At 45.7% G+C, this 19,763-nt stretch overlaps 1 protein-coding gene across 9 annotated transcripts in view; it reads left to right on the top strand.

The window, feature by feature from the left end:
* The window catches only part of RBFOX1 (RNA binding fox-1 homolog 1), a 1,765,566-nt gene that overhangs the window by 748,671 nt on the left and 997,132 nt on the right, over positions 1–19,763 (top strand). For all 9 annotated transcript variants that reach the window (XM_060172406.1, XM_060172410.1, XM_060172405.1 and 6 more), the window contains exon 5: positions 12,986–13,048. In XM_060172406.1, the coding sequence (XP_060028389.1) occupies positions 12,986–13,048 (63 nt within the window). The remainder of the gene's footprint in view (positions 1–12,985; positions 13,049–19,763) is intronic.

The following is a 19,763-nucleotide window of genomic DNA, read 5'->3' as shown; positions in this document are numbered from 1 at the left end:
CAAGGGGGCCCTAGGAGCATTCCCCGAACTCTTCAGGATCAGGATGCCGTCTTGTTTTATGACTTTCTCGTTCCCTACACGCAGATGCTGAGAGCTGTATTGATCTACCTCGCTGTCCAGCTATGTCTTCTTCATTCTGTGGTTTTGTTTTTCTGGACTATTGTGCCAGATGGCTTGACAGTTTTTGCTAAGCATGAAGGATGGACTATGAGGAATTCCCTTTTATCTTCCAAAATATAGGACACTTCTTTCAGAACTAGATATTCCCTTCTGACTGTGAAGTCTTTCTCCATTCATGGTGACCTTTCTTTCTTCTGGGGAGTGTTTACCTGTTGGGGTTTCAACACTCCAAAAAACGCCATCTCTTTTGTGTTAGGACTGTGTTCCTGCTGGAACGTACATGGTTTCAAATGGGAAAACCCTGTGTAGACAGGGCAAAGCAAGACCCAGAGTGAGTTAAGTCACTGAATCAGTGCCAGGCAGGAGCTGACAGAACAGCTCACTTGAGTTAGCTGCTGCTTTGCCAGGTGCACAATCCAGGTTTGATCCCAGCCTCAGCCTTTATTTATTTATGTCTCCAGGGTTATTGCTGGGGTTCAATGCCTGCACTATAAATCCACTGCTCCTGGAGGCCATTTTTTTTGTTGTCCTTGTTGTTGTTATTGTTGTTGTTATAGGACAGAGAGAAATGGAGAGAGGAGGGGAAGACAGACAGACAGGGAGAGAAAGAAAGACACCTGCAGACCTGCTTCACTGCCTGTGAAGCAACCCCCCTGTAGGTGAAGAGCTTGGGGCTCACAGTTGGATGCCTGTGCCGGTCCTTATGCTTTGCACCATGTGTGCTTAACCTGCTGGGCTACTGCCCAGCCCCCAATTTTTTTAAGTAATTATTTCAATATACAGTTCAGTGGTGACATAATAGTGGTTTATAAGGTTATATGGTAATTGGGGTATAATTCCACTCCACTTCCACTTTCAAAGTTCTATGTCCCTGACTTCCTCCAAAGATAACCACTTCAGTTCTCACATTGTCATATATATATGTTCCTTTTTTCATGTTTATGTATTTCCATGATCTGTATTCCACTTAGTGGCAGAGTAGGATGACCCATCCTCTCTTAGGAGAGCTCTTACCTTATAAAGGAATTTTTGGTTTTATGGTCTCTTTCACTTTCTCTTTCTGTCTTTATCTTAAAAAAAAAAAAAAGGCAAATGGCTAGTTAATGGCAAGGATGGGACTAAAAACCATATACCCCCCCCCCCACCATGTGATCAATTCAGAAAACAACTTTTGAAACAATTTCTCTTTGTAATCAAAACAAGAGGTCCATCTAGGGGGCCTTTTAATGTTGGGACTGCAGGGTGTATCTTGAGCAGCAGCCTAAGCATCTGGTGGTTGGGGTGGGGGGTGTGATGATGATGAGCAAAGGTGATTCCTGCCTTTTGTGTTGAACACCCAGGTCTCTCCCACCCTGGAGAGCAGCCCTGCCACTGTGATTCTGCAGGACCCCATGCTCCCTGCTGTTCTACATAAAGATAACCACATTACCCCCACCTTGACGCTTTTACTATTTCTTTGAGATTACATTCTCAAGATGATGAGACCAGCTTGAATTTCCAATCTAGTTGGGAGACCGCTCTTAGGTTGAAATGAATTCCGATAAGCTGATTATCTCAGGGAAGAAAATATGATGTCCACATTTCTCAGCCTCGTTCCTCTCACTTTAGGGTCATTTCTTTTCAGAGACATTGTCCCTCATTGGAATTAAATATGCTCTGGAATCTAAGACATGATAAATAGAATTTAAAAAGAAACAAAGAAAGGAAAAAAGAAAGAATCTGAGACTACAGGGTAGAGGATGGGTTTTCTTGGTGATGCATTTCTTCCCTCAGTATTAGAGTAGGAGCTGCCCATTTCCTGTCTTTAGAAAGCTTTATAGAGTGAGTTATGAGGCTAAGGACTAATGCTCCTGGTGGTGTAAATATAGCAGGGATCTGAGTAAATGCTTCCTGCTGTGAGCTGAGCTGAGCTGAGAGCTCTCGCTCTCTCTCTTTCTCTCTCTCTCTCTCTCTCTCTCTCTCTCTCTCTCTCATCTTGGTTTATTTTGGTCTCCTTTTTACCCCCTTGTCCACTCCCTTCTGGCTCCTGCTGTTGTATATCCATGACACATTACTCTTGGTGACTGCAGATGAAAGCTCCTTTTCACTGAGAACGGGATTAATGTAAAAGATGATTAATGAACAAAAGTGCCCTGCATCCCCGGTGAAGTTCTCTGTATCTGCCCCACTCAGGAGCTCTCTGACTCTACTCTTTCTTCATTCCCTGTCTCTGGAGATGCTTGGTTTACCCCTGGGTAAACTCACCAAGTTTCATGGAAGGATCATCATGGAGGGTGTACCCCGGGATTTCAAAGGCTGGCAGATGGGACTTAGATGTGTTCTGTGCGAGATGTTTCCTTTGAAAGCCTGTAACTAGTATCTGCACCATTTCTCTGTCTGATGACAGAGACCCACAGAACGAATGGGCCGGGCATGCTTCCACTTTGTGTGATCACCCAGTGCGGCGTGTCTGACTTCTCTCCCTCACTACCTCTGATGGATTCCTCTCTGTGGGCAGCACAGGCAAGAGATGTCTGCACAGAAGGGGGACACTCCCTCTGGGAGAGAACAAAACATAATCACCATCCATGATCGTGTCTAAGTTACAGGTATTCTATGGAAACTCACCCAGCTATTTAACCTCTGAGTAGCAAGCTTCATCTGAAAATTAGAGGTGGTGGTGCACACAGCAGAGGGATGTGACGGCATGTCAAGAGAAGGCTGCCTGCAAGCTGTGCATCCTCACACAGGAGACAGAGTAGACGTTAAAGGCTGCCCTTATGTGCACTAACTACGTAGAACTGATGTAGAACATGAGAACCATCAATATTATCATTGCTGCTATGCTATGTCAGTATTATTACTGCTGATATCTGTTTCTACTTAGATGAACATTTCCTCCTCTGTTCCAAATAGATCATTACTGCATTCCTTAAAGCTCATTTTATTTTCCATCACTTTGACGTGTTTCTTTTTATGATTGAGACAGACGGTTGAGAAGAGACGGATGAATGGATGGATAGATAGATAGATAGATAGATAGATAGGTAGGTAGATAGGTAGATAGGTAGATAGATAAATAGATAGGCAGGCAGGCAGATAGATAGATAGATAGATAGATAGATAGATAGATAGATAGATAGGAAGGAAGGAAGAAGGAGGGGGAGAGGAGACACTGCAGCATAGATGCTTCCTTCAGTGTGGCAGGCTGCATACATGACAGAGCAGCATGGTCTCCATGAGAGCTATTTCACCAGCCTGACTTGTTCCTTCAGACTTTCTTCAGCTTGGAAAGAGGACTTAAGTGACATTACATAGGGGAAACTCTCTAAACAGTATGAACAGTATTCAAAGCTTTTCCTAAAGTCCCCAAATTAATCCTTAAGGATCTAATCCTTAGATGAATTTATAAAAGTAACTTTAATTTCCATCCTACCATGCAGTATGAGACTATTGAGGCCTAGAGATAACAAGGAATCTGCTCTTGGTCACACGTTTTCTGAAGGTTATCTCCAGTTTCACCCATTTGACTTTTAAAATATATGTATTTTTATTTTATAGCAATATAGGAATATTTCCATGGAGTGGAGATATATATATATATATATATATATATATATATACATATATATATATATATTTCCATATTCAACAGCTTCTTTTGCTTAGTCATCCCTTGATTGGCATTTTGGTTGATTCTGTTTTGGCTATTGTGATTAATGCAGTAATAACGTGTGTGTGTGTGTGTGTGTGTGTGTGTGTGTGTGTGTGTGTGTGTTGTGTGTGTGTGTGTGTGTGTGTTTGTATGTGTGTGTGTGTGTGTGTGTGTGTGTGTGTTAGAGAGAGGGGAATATTGGGACATCACTCTTGAATATGCAGTGCCAGGTTTAATCCTGGACCCTTCCTGCTGAGCCACCTCCCCAAACTGTGTTCCCTTGCTAGTTAGACAATGAGAATTCAGTTCTGTTTCCAAGCTGAAAATCTCTGCCTCATTCCCTCACTTTCTACCCAGAAAGTTTTAATTTTTATAGAGATTGAAATAATCAGGCCTCCTGTGTGTACTTCCTTTCATAGAATTTCTATTACATGCTTTGAATTCACTGTCCTGTCTTATGTATTTGGCAGGAAAAAAATAATATAAATACACCTTGAAATTTCCCCAGAGTTCAGCTTCTCTTTTCAGACGGGATGGTGGTGTTGGGAGTGGAATGAAAAGAACCTCATTGCCTTGAACACACCCTCTTATCTCTGTGGGTTCAAACACCATTTCTCTATGCAGTCTGCAGCACCTTGAGTCTCTCTGGTCTGGAATTTGAGAGTCTGAGACTGTCTTTGGAGTACACACACAGCAGCACCGTTTTGACAGACAGTGTAAATTAAAAGATCCGCGCGGCCCAGGAGCCAAGGACCCACATTTGCCCCCTGGGTTTTCATTTACAGTTAGGCACTGCAGACACAATTATTGCTGACAGGGACGCCGGGGCTGGTGGCTGAGAGTGTGTGTGACAGGAGGCTCATGCCAGCCTATAATTGGGAGGATTATTTTTAATCAGAACATACCCTATAGCCCGAACATTAGAAATCTCCTGTAAAGCCAAGACAGGAAATTAAACACACCAACAATAAGCCTCCAGGGGAGGTGGTGGTGGCATGGGTGTGATAGCATTAGTGTCACCAATATCTCTGCAGCTTGGAGAAGAAGTTTGTTTTCCTAGAGAGAAAGCTGGAACAAGCTTCCCAGGGAGCTGTCTGGGGTGCTGAGTCTGCTCCCTTCCCAAGCAGGTGACTACAGCCAAATGAAAGGCACCAGGAAGACCAACTGATGTTTATTGCTCTTAAGCAGTATGACAAGTCAAATGTAAGTCTTGCAGGAGCAGCTCCAATTGTATTGTATTTCAGCAGTAAAGAGAGAGTCCCCTGGGTCTCCTAGTCTCAGAAATCTTTTATTTTCATAATTACATGTGAATTTTAGGTTTGTTTTGTTTATTTCATAATTCAATGAGAGAGAGAGAGAGAGAGAGAGAGAGAGAGAGAGAGAGAGACTGACTGACTATGCACCAATGAGGTACATGAGGTACTGGGGATCAAACCGGGACCTTCTGACGTGTAAATCCCAGGTTATTCTACCTGCTGAGTTGTCTCCTTGGCTGCTCAGAGATCTTTAATGAGCACTGCTCTGTGTCAGGTAGTGTGTTCAGCACTGATATACCCAAATCCTGCTGTCATCATGAGCTGTGTCATCTTAGACTTTTTTTAAAAAACAAAACTGCAAGGCACTTTCTGTGTGTACGAGATCAGAGTTATCTTTTAAACCTTGTGCCTTTCTGATTCCACCACTTCATGGTCACTTATAGATACAGTGAGAGGGACTCCGATGAAGAAAGAGTGAGAGTGTGATGCAAAGAGACATAGAATGAAAGACACCACAGAACTGCTCGGTGGGCAGCTTTTCCCAGCCAAGGGCTTGAACCCAGGTCTTTGTGCATGACAGTGAGTGTACTGAGTAAGCTATTTCAGTCATGCTCACCGCCAGACTTTGTTGATTGGAAGAACCAGCTGTTGCACACCAGCCCCAGGAAGAGGTTGTTACAAAAGCCGAAGCTCCGAGAGGATGAAAGATGCAGCTAAAGGCACACAGACACGGTGAATAGGAGGCTGGACTTGGAGTCCAAACCTGCATTTGACAGCTGTGCTATACCATCTTGGGGTGACATAGAACACATCTCAGGGCTTGAAAGTGCTAGGCATGGGGACAGATGTCTAGGAGTGATGGGTGGACAGAGAGACACAGAATCCTGAGAGAGTGAGCAAAGTGGGAGCATGTCATTCCTTCCAGCCATGACTTCCCTTGGACATGAAGAACAGAGGCAGACAAAACAGTTGCATTCCCCATGTGGGAGGCAGCCAGTGCAGGGCCAGGAGCTTAACACTAGGGGAAAACGGGGTCCTCATTCCCAGATCTGTTGCTTGTTAGGGGTCTCCTGTTGTCCAACACGTAAAGAAGTGATGAGAGGTGACACCGAGCCTGGGCACTGGACGTGGACACTGGATGGGAGGCCAGAGGGGAGTTAACTCCCAGGCTGCCCCTGCTGTGTGGGACCCTGTGCTGCTTGTGTGGGGGTTGGTGCTTGAACTCACAGCTCTCCTTACATCCCAGACCATAGATCTGTAGGCAGGTGATATCTTGGATCTGGGTCCAGAGCTGCCCAGGTAGCCTACATCCTGTAGCTGATCCTGAATTTCATGGAGTCATTTGCTCAGAGGAACATGGTTGATCAACTCACCTGGCTGCAGTGATGGCTGCCTGCCATCCCCATCTCTGTAGTACAAGAGATTAGATTCCTGGGGGGTGGCGGGGGGGGGGGGGAAGAGAGTCCTCTGTCTCCCACTAAAAGGGGCTTTAGTGTGCCTCTCAGGTGGTTCCTTTCATATCCCAGGTGGTGGCATGTCCTATCCTTCCTAAGCCCACCTCTGCTGATTGCTGCATCACTCTGCCGTGAGGTGGCTGTGGGCTTTATGGAGGACAGTTAAACTCCACATGGCCAGTCAGTTCAGGGCTGCAGAGAAACTTGGAGCATTCTGTTCATCCTAGTCACTGACATGGATATCCTACTGCTGATTGGGATGGAGAGATGGCTCACCAGGTGGAAACAACATCTCACCATGCCTGAGACCCTGGTTCAAGCCCTGTCACCACTTGGTATTGAATGTTACCAGGGGGCTCCTTGGATGGTGGAGAGGTGTTATGAGGTCTCTCCTGTGCCTTTTCTCCTCCTTATCATCTACCTTGAATTAAAAAATAAAGAAAGAATATTGGATTCAGGCTATTCAGTAGTATGAGATGTGTATAGGACCCTGACTATATCCCTCATCAGATCATTAGCAAAGAAAAGAAAAGAACACACACACACACACACACACACACACACACACACACACACACACACACACACACACACACACACACACACACGCACCTGATCTGAACACAGAGCTAGGAGAGATTGACAGCAGAGGGAGACTACTTCCTTCCAGACCACTGTCTGATGTGTGACTCTTGAGTGGACAAGCATCAGATACCAGTGCTGCTATCTCAGATGGAGGGGTACTTGTTGCACAGTGCAGGAGTGAGGCTAAACACCGAATTTGCATCCTTAGCCAATAAGCGGCCAGGAAGGTAGCCCCTAGCCCTGGAACTCCTGTGCCACTCTTCTCGCCTCTTCTCTCTGCTACATTCTTCTTGCATCAAAACCTGGCTTTCTTGACACTTCTAATACTGACGTCTCTGCCACTTTGAAGTCAGGATGAGAAGAAAAACTGAAGGCTAAGTAAGACCCCACTAAAATTATAGGTTTATTTCTTCTCTAAATTCAGGCCAGACCCATAAACCTAATATTGGTTTACATAAAACAGTGACACTCAGTGCTTCAACAACTGGGAGAAAGTCTAAGGAGAAGTAAACTGGAGTCTGTAGTCCCCTAGTTCCCTTCTACAGGGGCCTTAAGTGTTTGCCACCAGAAATCTCGTTTTTATACCAGCAATGAAAAGGAAGGGAGTCTGGGAAACATCAGAGGAAGGCAAGCACTATTCCTCTTTCTTTGCTTCCAAGGTTATCATTGGGTTTTGCTGCCAGCATTAAGAATCCACTGCTCCTGGCAGCCATTTTTTTCCATTTTATTGGATAAGACAGAAAGAAATTGAGAGGGGAGGGGGAGAGAGAGAGACACCTGCATATCTTCACCACTTGTGAAGTGTTTCCAACACCCCCCCCCCCCCCGGTAGGTGGGGATTGGGGCTTGAACCTAAGATCCTTGCGCTGTTCCTTGCACTTCATACACTTCACAGTATGCATGCTTAACCAGCTGTGCCACTACCCAGTCCCCACACTGTTTTTCTTACCTGAAAGAGAAGTGGAAAAAGGGAAGAACACTTGGAAGTAGTAATAGGTGTAGGAGCAGCTTAGAAAGGAAGTGAAGGTAAAACCATTGGAAATTAGGTATGTAGATAAATGTAGTGTGTGTGTGTACATCTAGATATGGCTATAGGTACAGGTACAGGCATGGTATAAGTATCGATAGATAATTATAGACTCTAATCATTGACCTTGAGAGAGCTACTGCAATGTCCTAGAGAGAAGAGGGGGACACAGAACTGTGGAGGTGGGGACCATATGAATTATACCCTTATTATACACTTTGGAACTTTCATCCCTTCTGGCAGAGCTCAGCGCAGCCAAGGTCCTATGCTTCAGTCATGATTTCTGGGACCATGCTGTGTAGAGATGTTGTGATGGTAGATGTCACCCAGTGAGGGGTAGTCACAGCAGGTTATGGAAACCTAACTGGTATGCCTCCTTCCTTTCATTCTATTCTCTCTTCCCTTTTCCCTCCTTCCTACCATCCTTCTGTCCTACCATCCTTCCTACCTGCATTCTGGAGTCTCAGCTACTGTTTCTTCATCAGCAGGGTGAATTCAATACACTGCCATTCCTAAACTGTGAGTTAGAAACCTAAACCAGGGGTACCGGGCGGTAGAGCAGCAGGTTATGTGCACATAGCGAAAGTGCAAGGACCAACGTAAGGATCCCGGTTCAATCCCCCGGCTCCCCACCTGCAGGGAGGGGCTCGCTTCATAGGCAGTGAAGCAGGTCTGCAGGTATCTATCTTTTTCTCCCCCTCTGTCTTCCTGTCCTGTCCTCTCTCCACTTCTCTCTGTCCTATCCAACAACAATGACAGCAAAAACAACAATAGTTATAACCACAATAGTGATAAAACAACAAGGGAAAAAAGCCTCCAGGAGCAGTGGATTCATAGTGCAGGCACCCAGTCCCAGCAATAACCCTGGAGGCAAAAAAAAAAAAAAAGAAGAAGAAAGAAAGAAAGGAAAAAAGAATTAAAGAAAAGAAACCTCAACCACAAACTGCCTGCCCAGGGGCCGTGGCCTCCAGCACTTCTGAAGTGACCAGCTGCTGTTTTGTCAAGTAGGAGAGTGGCCAGCAGAGCACAGGTGGCAGCCATCATTGCCCCAGGGGCACCCCTACTCTGCCCAGCTTTGCTCCTGTGTTCTTTCTCAGCTGCCTCCCAGTGAGCTCTGGCTTTGTTTCAGCATGATGAGGACACCACTCGAGTCCACCCTGGTGCAGAGTGCTCTATTGGCAGTGTGCGAAGGTAATTGCCAACTCAGAGCAGTCTTAGACTGGATGCTTTAGGAACCCCATCCCTTCTCTGGAAGTCTAGAGAGCATCTTAGGGTTTTCTTGCCATCTGATGCCATCACTAATGACCATTTCCATTTTCACCTTTTAACAACAGTTCTCAGCCTGTGCTTGTTTGTATAAAACAATCCACCAAACGGATTCAACCGATTCTTATTAGTGTTCAAGATGGGGGGGGTATATAATTCAACAATAGGGTGGTCTGAACACAGTTATCAGGGTGTGGGCACAAAAATGACATGCACCTGGCATTAACATCCTCGCCTGAGTTCTGGGTATGGGAGCACTGGAGGAGACCATTGTGCACAGGGGAAATACTTTTCTGGGATGAAGTTCAGTGTCCTTCCCTCTCCTGTCACACTTCTGGCCAAAGACAAATGACTTCTGATGCTGCTCAGTGCAGTGAGCAGCTGCTAAGTAGCTGGGCACTGTGCCAGGTGATACAGGTACTGAACTGAGTAAAACATTGCCCTTGCCCACCAGGAGATCCCTGCCTGGGCAGCCCTAGTTTAGATGGGGTTGAAGCATGATTATTGTTCAGTCAGAAGGTCCCTGGATCCAGTTCAGCTGGGTAGCCCTCTGGAGTTCCTGGATCTTGCCAGGCTGGCTAGCTTCACAGGTGGGAGACAGACGACCAGGGACTCATGGCTGAGCTGGGAAGCAGTATCTCTTTATTCATGTGGAATGCAGCACAATCTAAGCCAAGCTATCTAAAACTACATATAGTCACAATCCTGTCCTTATATATATACTCGCCAAGTAGGGTGGAAACAGGATGTGACGTAGAGAGGGTGGAGCGAAAAGAGACTGGTGCAAATCAGGGTGTACTACGAGAGGGGGCAGAGCAAAAAGACATCATGTATCGACCGGACCTGCACGTTATGATTGGGCCCTCCTCAATCGCTATCGAACAGGCCATGGTCGGTGCGCCGCTATGTTCCATCGCTGGGGAGCCAGAGACGACCCGAACTGCCCCTGTGGCTCCAGACAGACTATGACCCACATAGTCAACGACTGCCACCTCTCCAGATTCAAAGGAGGTCTCGAAACTACATCAGGCTCAACCTGACGCTGTTGACTGGCTACGGAAGAAGGGCAAACGCTAGAAGAACAAGTGGGGATTAAACCAATGCCCTGCAGACAGGGTGGTGCTTAGTTAACAGTGGTTTTGTAAATAGAATACAGTGTTAAGCAGGGGGGATTAAGCCAATGAAACAGAAGGGGTTTTAGAAGCATACCAACAGGATCTAGTTCAGCCAGGTAGCCCTCTGGACTACAGAAAGAAACCCACACATGGCTGGACCCTCGGCATGAGTGCAGACTCGTCTCAGGAAAAGGCAGTTCAGCAGCAAAGAAGTGACCTAAGGGTTAGAGTTAGAACAGTGCCAGGTGACTCTGAAGAAGCCAAAATGGTTGGGGCCCAGGATACTAGAGAGAGGGTACTCGGAAGCAGAGAGAAGGATCTGGACGGGGAGAAGGTTGGGAGTTACGAAGAAGGTTGAATTTGAGTGTCGGAACTATCTTGATTTTTGAATAGATGAGATGTGGGTAGATTTTTATACAAAGTCTACTGTGCTGCTGCTATTGCTGTTCTCAGGATGATGGTTGTCAGGATACAGATAACTCTTCAGCGGAGACTTGCAGAGAAATTATACAAGCTAATTGCATACGCTGGGTGTTCATTTCCGAAATGTCCTGGCTCTTCTTCCTGAACAACACCTTCCCTTTCCCTTGACTTCATTATTCTCATTTTTGAGAGCTCAGCCCCTTTTCCTCCATCCTCAGTGAAGCCTTCTCCAGTCAAGATTATCTTCCCCCTGCACTGCCAGCACCAGGAAGACAGTGCCTGCAAGAAAATGAGATCTCGTAACCAACTGTTAAATAACTGGCTTTGTGTCAGGCATAAGCCCAGTACTTTATACACATTAACACTTATTATTCACTTCGCTTCACTGAAGTAGACTTATATTCATCCCCAGTTTACAGTCTGTGAAGGTGAGACAAGGAATGGCCAGGTGACTCGTCCAAGGTGACAAAGCCAATTGGCCAGTTATTGGAAAGACTGCAATGCTGTGGATGATTAGAATGGAAAGAGGGTTGGATGCAACAAGTGAGTGAATGGAATGATGGATAGAATAGAAAATTAGTGATGGTGGATGGAGTAGATATGTGAATGGGTAGGATGAAAGGATAGATAGGTGGAATGGAAGGGTGGGTGGAAGGAAGAGTGACAGGTGATGGATCGGTTGGTTGACTGGCTTGCTGGAAGGATGGGTGCTGGGAGCTGGATGGATGGGTAGGTGGGCACTGTCACCTCCACTCTTGCCACCATCTTTTCGAGGCTCCCAGGTCTTTTCAGACACAGGTCTCAAAATGTTTTGGAACGTATAGATAGATCTCTTTGGTGTTCTAACTTAAAAAAACCAGTGGGAAAATTGAAGATTTTAAAATGGTTCATCATGTTAAAAAAGGGAATGTGCTTTATACATTTATGAATCTTTTGAATCACCTTAAGCTCAGGTCTAAATTAAATTACTATTTTATGTAAGTAAGTCAAGAGAACTGCATCAAGAGGACAGAATTACGCATACACTGTAGTCCCATCTCTGTTATTTCTCCCAAAGTGGAAGCAGGTCCAGGAACCAAGTAAATATTTCTCTTAAAATATTTTTTATTGTATTTATTTTTTGACAGAGGAAGAGAGAAACTTGAGAGGGGAGGGGGAGGTGGAGAAGAAGAGAGAATGAGAGAGATACCTACAACACTGCTCCCATTATGAAGCTTCTCCCCTACATGTGGGAAGTGGAGGCTTGAACCTGCATCCTTAGGCACTCCAATGTGTGTGCTCAAGCACGTGTGCCACCACCCAGCCTCCAAACAAGCATTTCCTAACTGGATGTAAATCTTGGGCTTTTCTGATTGGAGATAACCTCACCCCCAGTTCATGAATGATCTGTGAGTGTAATGATCATGTACAGTTCAGGCTCCCCATGTTTTATTTAAGTATCAAAGAACATGTGTCTTTGTTTTTTTTTTTTTTTTTTTTTTTCCTACTGGACAACTGTGTTTATAAAACTTCTTACTGAAGTGACGTGTCGCACCGTTACTCATCATACTGTGCAGTCACTTTGAAATGTAGCTGTTAGATGTCTGGGCAGAGTGGACTCCTCTAGTAATATATCTGATAGAACATTTAGATTTATTTCATCTCTCCTAAAGCCTTGCAGGGAAATCCACAATAACATTTCAGAAACACTGACCTCCTGTCTTTCCTTGAGCCCCTCTTGTGACAGAGACCTTGATGTGTAAGCTGAGAGTTCATAGCTGAGTGATCTAATCTTCCTGCCCAAAGCCCGGGTTCAGTCCTGGACCCCCTAACCTATATGACACATTTTCAAACATTGAGCTGTTAGAGCCTCATTTTCTTTTATAAAGGAAAACACTACAGCTCTCCTAATTGCGGTAATAAAGGTCTCAAGGAAAATATATTGAATATATGCACTTGATCTCCATCCCCTTCATCACGACTGCCATCCTTGTAATTGCATTTGCAATACAGTCTCATGTCCTTGCTAGAGGTTAACTTGATATACAGTGACCAAAAAAGGTGCGGACGCAGGTCAAAAATACATGTCTCAGTTCTAAGACATCTTTCCTTCTTCTCTTCCCTAGGAAACTGATCAAAAAACTCATGCAAGTGGAACCTACAGCTTCCTTGATCGGGCTCAACATTCAGTAAGTGTGACCACTTTTGATCCCTCATTACATAAATGCATCCTTTGCCTTGATTGTGCTCACAAGGGAAACCTGACCTGTGAAGCTGGAGCTTCCCACAAACACTTTACCACCTGCCAGTGTCTTTCTGATCTGCACCTCTGCATTGGATTCCAAAAGAAGAGGAGGGGTTGGCTAGGTTGAGTTCTGCAGTGAATTCAGGGAACATGTCTTTGGTTTCCTTGGGTGGGTCACACCTGCTATTATGTGTGTGAGCTTTCGCAACCCATTTCGTTTTTCTTTTGTTTCCTAAGCCTTCTCGTCAGGAGACATGCCTCCTTCGTCATCTCATCTCAGAACCCTGTAAAGTAGAGAGAAATGCAGCTAGTGAGATCACATTTTGAGGCTTTGAGGAATATTTCATTTTGCTCTCTTTGAGACACGCTGCATTATTACTGTATCAAAAATATATTGCAAAAAAAAAAAGGAGAATTTGCTACTTTAAGATTCAGGGGTACATTTAGGAGATTCCATTTGTTTTTAGCAAGTAAGCACTTTCTACTAGCTGCTTTCTCATCAAACACAAGGGCTTTATTTTTGGCGAAGCAAGCACTATTTTGTCCAGTTTCCGCATTTCTGCCTTTTATGATACTGTAACATTTTGGGGGGTTCACCTCTAGAAAACCCGTTGCCATCTTGCTCTGTCAGCAGACAACTTTCTTTGCGAGTAAATATCTAATAATTTAACAATCTAGATCAAACTTTAAGAAGACTAAAGGAAATATGCATCTCCCCCCCATATGGAGCTTCCTTCAGATTTTCGAGTTTCTTAGCATACCCTCCTCCTGAGCGTGAGGGAGTATAATTGGACCCATCAACTGTCATTAAGGGCCTTGTAGATTTAGGGGCAGTAGGTCTGCAGGTCTGGAAGAGGCTGATGAAAGGGAATTTTTGGTCCTCCTTGTTACTGCACAAGGCCTCTCTTTGCTGTGGAATTTGCATATGGGATCAGAGAGGAGGAGGAGCAGAGGGAGAGAGATACAGAGATGGTCTATGCGCAGTTTCCTACATCAGAATGACTCAGTGTAACCCTGATCAGCTAAAGCTTGTATCTCGGAGGCGATTACACCCACAGCTTTTGTTCTCAATAATAAAGGAAATTTCGTCTCTAATTCCCTACATGCCACATCTATCTCCCGATGCCTTTGAAGATCTGGCGGCAGCATTTGCTGAGGACTATGAAGTTTATAAGGCATGGGGAGGGACTGTTTGCCATGAAGTCTCTTCACATCTATTTGGTGCGAAGTTAAATATGTCTGTTACTTTATCTTTTCCTGTTTCAAACAGCATCCTGCTGGATGCCTTTGCGGTGCAGGGTAGGGCAGGAGAGGAAAGTTTTAAGGATAGTCTTTAAGGCTGGCCCCTTCCTCCTACCCTGTCTCTGCCTTCTCAACATGATACCGATTAATGCTTCTCAGAAAGAATCCCCTATTCTGCCCTGGACTGTGGCTGGAGAGTGTAACCAAAGGGAGGCTCTGGCCCTGAAATAATTAGTGCCGTGTTAGAAGGAACGCTTGTCAATTTGTCTTTGGATGGAGCATTTCTGCATCTACATCTGTCATCTGAAGAGGGGAAAAAATAATGATTCGCTGTTTCAAACCTACGTACAGGTGTGCACTTAAAAAAAAAGTTAAATTGAAAAGGAAGACACAGAAACAGTCCTTCTTGGGAATTCTGATTGTTGTTGTCCAAACTTTTTTTTTTTTCTGGCAGTAGGGTTATCACTGGAGCTCTGTGATGGCTCTAGGAATCCACTGCTTCTGGAGGCATTTTTTTTCCCATTTTATTGGATAGGACAGAGAGAAATTGAGTGAAGAGGGGGACAGAAAGAGGGAGAGAGAAAGAGAGAGACCTGCAAACCTGCTTTGCCGCTTGTGAAGTGTCCCCCCTGTAGGTGGGGAGCCGGGGGCTCCTCAAACCAGGATCCTTGGGTGGGTTCTTTCACTTAGTACTGTGTGCGCCAACCCAGTGCAGCACCCCCAGCCCCAGAACTCTGTATCCTTAGTGCATTCTGGTGATTGTGTTGGGCTCCTAGCATCTGTGCACAGTGACCCTCAGTCTACTTCTGAGACCCAGAGTTCACTTCCTGTCAGACAGAGATGGAATCCTGTAAGTAGCCTGGTTACCAGGGAAGCATATATGATTTGTCATCTGCGTTGGCATCTGATGGGCCTCATGCTGTCTTTGCCAGAAACACGTGTGTGGTACATTACAGGTGAGGGCTCTACTCCAATTCTTTGTTGTTGTTGTTGTTGTTGTTGTTGTTGTTGTTGTTGTTGTCAGGGTTATTGCTGGGGCTCAGTGCCAGCACTACAAATCTATGGCACCCGGCCACCATTCACCATTTTTTCTTTTTTCTTTCCCTCTCCTTCTCCTTCTCCTTCTCCTTCTCCTTCTCCTTCTCCTTCTCCTTCTCCTTCTCCTTCTCCTTCTCCTTCTCCTTCTCCTTCTCCTTCTCCTTCTCCTTCTTCTTCTTGACAGGACAGAGAGAGACTGAGGAGAGAGCAAAGGGAGAGAGAAAGATAGATACCTATAAACCTGCTTCACTGCTCCTGAAGTATTCTGCTGCAAGTGGGGAGTGGAAGCTTGAACCGGTATCCTTGTGCTTGGTAATATGCACACTTAACTGTGTGTGCCACCAACCTGTCCCCCTCCAATTTCCTAATTCCAGCCACTAGGGTAGGAATTTCCTCCAGTCTAACATCATGCCTGCACCGGTGTGTTACTAATCTCTCCCCTTTGTCAGAAGCAAGCTTGGATATCCCTGATGAGTTTAGAAAATCAGTGCCTGGGAGTCAGGCTGTAGCTCAACGGGTTAAGCGCAGGTGGCGCAAAGCCCAAGGACCTGCATAAGGATCCCGGTTCGAGCCCCGGCTCCCCACCTGCAGGGGAGTCGCTTCACAGGCAGTGAAGCAGGTCTGCAGGTGTCTGTCTTTCTCTCCCCCTCTCTGTCTTCCCCTCCTCTCTCCATTTCTCTCTGTCCTATCCAACAACGATGACAACAACAATAATAACTACAACAATAAAACAACAAGGGAAACAAAAGGGAATAAATAAATAAAATATTTAAAAAAGAAAGAAAGCTTAAAAAAAAGGAAGAAAGAAAATCAGTGCCTGTCTTCTGCTTCCAAGGTCTGGTTTCCTTGCATTATTTCATCTTTTTCCAGAATACTCCATTTGCATTGGAACTCTCTAGGTAGGGATTGGTCCGTGGACATAGTTTCAGGGATTTACCTCAGGTGAACCAGAGTTCTGTGCCAAGACAGACACTGTGGGAAGCAGGTGGAAGCAGGGTCACTGGCTGAACTGATGGCCCAGAGTAATTTCCTACAGCCTTTACATTTAATTTACCCCCCGTGGAAGAGTCCCTTTGACCTCTGACTCCTTGTCAAGTTACTCCTTCAGAGTATGCCATACCAAGATCAGGATTCATTGAATTAGTGAAGATTCGATTGGTGTTTGTCTTTTACTTCCATCCTTTGCTGTCCAGTAATGTTTCCTATGATGATAGGAGCATCCTTTATTGGTGCTCTCCAGTGTGGCAACGAGAAGCCGGCCATGGCCACAGAGCACTTGAGACGTGGCTGTTGTAATAGAGGCACAGAGTTTGTGATCTGGTTTATGCTGAGTTCATTTCAATGTCAAGTGTCTGTGACCGGCAGCAACTTCCCACACGGGACAGGGCAGCTCTAGGCTAGAGGCTCCATGAAGATGTGTCTACGTTTTCCACCCACTGGTGTTTGAGCTGATTATCAGCTGATAGAGCTCAGTGTGGACTCTGACTACTCCAGGGGTCTTTGCCCAGCCCCTAAGCACAGCCCCCTCTGCAGGTCTGCAGTTCCATTCGCTCTACTCCCTCCCCCTCTGCCTGAGTATTCCCTCTCATCTCACACAGTGCACACCTCCCATGCTTTCCCCCTGCACTGCTGACATGCTTGCTGCTTTTGTATGACCTGCCTCCTCCATGGGGTTGGAGGATGCTTTTGCCCCCGTCTCCTTTACTGCCAAAAAAAACTTCCCCCAACCCCAAAGTCACAGGAGCACGTAGATGCTGGATGAATCCCTGAGTGACATTCATTCCTGCTGTGAACGATGACCCACTTTGTGTTCTGAAGCCTGTCTTCTGTCATCTAGAACTCACCCTACCACCCACCTGAGGTCCATCTTTGAAATATCAAGCAAGGGGCCTGGTGTCCTGGCCACACCATGAACTGGCCACATGCAGCCCACTGCAAGGCATTAGACCAATCTGAACTCCCATCTCCTCATTAAACAGATAAAGGGAAGAGGGAATTGAATGAGAATGGTTTGCAACTAAGATCCCCTTCCAACTTAGAATTTAGTGAACAAACAAGAGAGATAGAAACTAGGTCACAGGAGAGCAGGTTGAAAGGATATGTCATTATCTTGGCAAGGCAGAAATCGATGTGCCATGACCCGATCTGAGCCCTCTCCACAGCCACCTGTGGGGAGAAATGAGCCCATTCATTGTCTTTTGGACAAGATAACACACTAAGTGGCTTTGGGACTAAGGTGGTCCTGGCTTCCTGCTTTTCCCTGATTGTGTTAAATACTACCAGGAGTTAGTCTTATCCACACTCAAGGGTTGCCTCAACAATGGGGGGAGGGGGATGAAAGCAGGCTTTGCTGCTGTCTCTCCTATTGATGTTGGTGCGTAAAAGGTGCAATTTTTAAAAACATATTTATTTGTTTATTTTCCCTCTTGTTGCCCGTTTTTATTTTCTGTTGTTGTTGTTGATGTCGTCATTGTTGGATAGGACAGAGAGAAATGGAGAGAGGAGGGGAAGACAGAGAGGGGGAGAGAAAGACAGACACCTGCAGACCTGCTTCGCCGCCTGTGAAGTGACTCCCCTGCAGGTGGGGAGCTGGGATTTGAAACGGGATCCTTAGCCAGTCCCTGTGCTTTGCTCCATATGCACTTAATCTACTACGCTACTGCCCGACTCCCTAAAAGGTGTGGTTTTTATATTCATTTTAGTTATCCCTCAGTTTCTGATTGAATGATTTAACCAAAACCATGACTTGGGGTTTCTACTCAACCTTATAAAGTCAGCTTGTTTATCTAAGACACTGATGGAAACTTCCAGATGGCTGGGAATTGCCAGACAAAATCTTGGCACAATGATTAGTTGATGAGTTATGAGGCAGGGAAGTTAGTTTCTCGTTTTCCCTTGGTTTCTTATCATCTACTTACAGCAACTACACTTTCCTTCAAACCTTGAGATGCCAGAAATCAGAAGGACACTTCTTCAAGTGCTGATAGCCAGAAAAAAATATGGTTAGTTTCTTTGGATTTCAAGGAATTATTTTCATCAGTGGAGCATCTTGCCTCAGAAAGTACCACGTGGACCCAGTGCTTGGCAGGTTACAGTGAGCACTAACTGTCATGGCTCTGAAGAGCCATGTTACAGAGCTATGAGCTACCTCCTCTCTCCTCACTGCCCGGGTGGGTGGGCCGGGGTTCATTTGCAAGGTGGTTAACTCAGTGGACCTTCATCTCTTATTGGAAGGACTGCATTGTGGTGGATTCCACCCCAGGCTTCTGTGACAGGGGTGTTTGTGTCAACCTCTCACCAGGGTTTATCTGTCTTCATTCACAAAGAACTGTTAAAAAGTTATGGGGGCTGGGTGTGGCACACATTGTTAAGTGCACATAATGCTAAATTAAGCACAAGGACTTATGCAAGGATGCAGTTTCAGGTCCCTGGCTCTGCACCTGCAGGGGGGACACTTCACAAGTGGTGAAGCGAGTCTGCAAGTATCTTATCTTTCTCTCCCCCATCTCTCGCTCCTCTCTCTATTTCTCTCCTTTGCAATAAATTTTTTTTATATAAAAATTAGCCTCCAAGAGCAGCGGGTGGGTTTGTAGCAATAGCACTGAGTCCCAGTGATAACCCTGGAGTGCAAAAAAAAAAAAAAAAATATATATATATATATATATATATATATATATCATATTGGATTCTTTCTGGGAGTGAGGAGTATTACAGCAAATAGTTGTCAGGCCCCAAGTTAATGATTCAGTTGTAAGGTGCAGTGTAAGCCACACAGGGCAGCTGGTTGTGTTCATTAGTCTCACATGAACCAGTTGCAGAGAAAAGAGGTGTTGGGCCCAGGAAGCAAGGATATGATTAGATCCTTGGCAAGTGGGGGTGGGGACCAAGCTGTCCTGCTACGGGGGATCGCCTCTCTCCAGCCCCCATCTCCTGGGCTTCTTGGCTCATCCCAAAGGACATAGCCACAGGGCACCTCCCCCTCACAGTGCCCACAGGCTCCCACTGCACAGGGCCGCACTCTCCCCACTAAGTCCACCAACCTTCTCTGAGCGGAATCGATGTCCATTTGCAGCTGCTAATGCATTAATAACAGAAACGTCCCTGGCCGTGACCTACCTGAGTCATTACCCACTAATCATCGGAGGCAATTTCGAGCAGATTGAAGAGCGATCAGTGCCCTCCCCGGCATCCAGGCTGGAGGACGCATGGCTGCCTCCCTGTCCCTGAGCAGATGGCCCGGGTGTGGAATCACGCTCTGCAGCCAGTGCCGGTCTGGCTCCGGGAAGGGGGATCTCCATGGCCTGCTTGCAGAGCTGGCCCCCGTGCCCAGGGCTCTGCTCCAAGTGCCCAGCTTTGAATCTGGGCTAGAATCCAAGCTC

The sequence above is a fragment of the Erinaceus europaeus genome, chromosome 15 (genome assembly GCF_950295315.1).
Source record: "Erinaceus europaeus chromosome 15, mEriEur2.1, whole genome shotgun sequence".
Taxonomy (NCBI): Eukaryota; Metazoa; Chordata; class Mammalia; order Eulipotyphla; family Erinaceidae; genus Erinaceus; species Erinaceus europaeus.
Note: the sequence above shows the minus strand (reverse complement) of the source record. Positions and strands in the feature narration are given on the sequence as shown.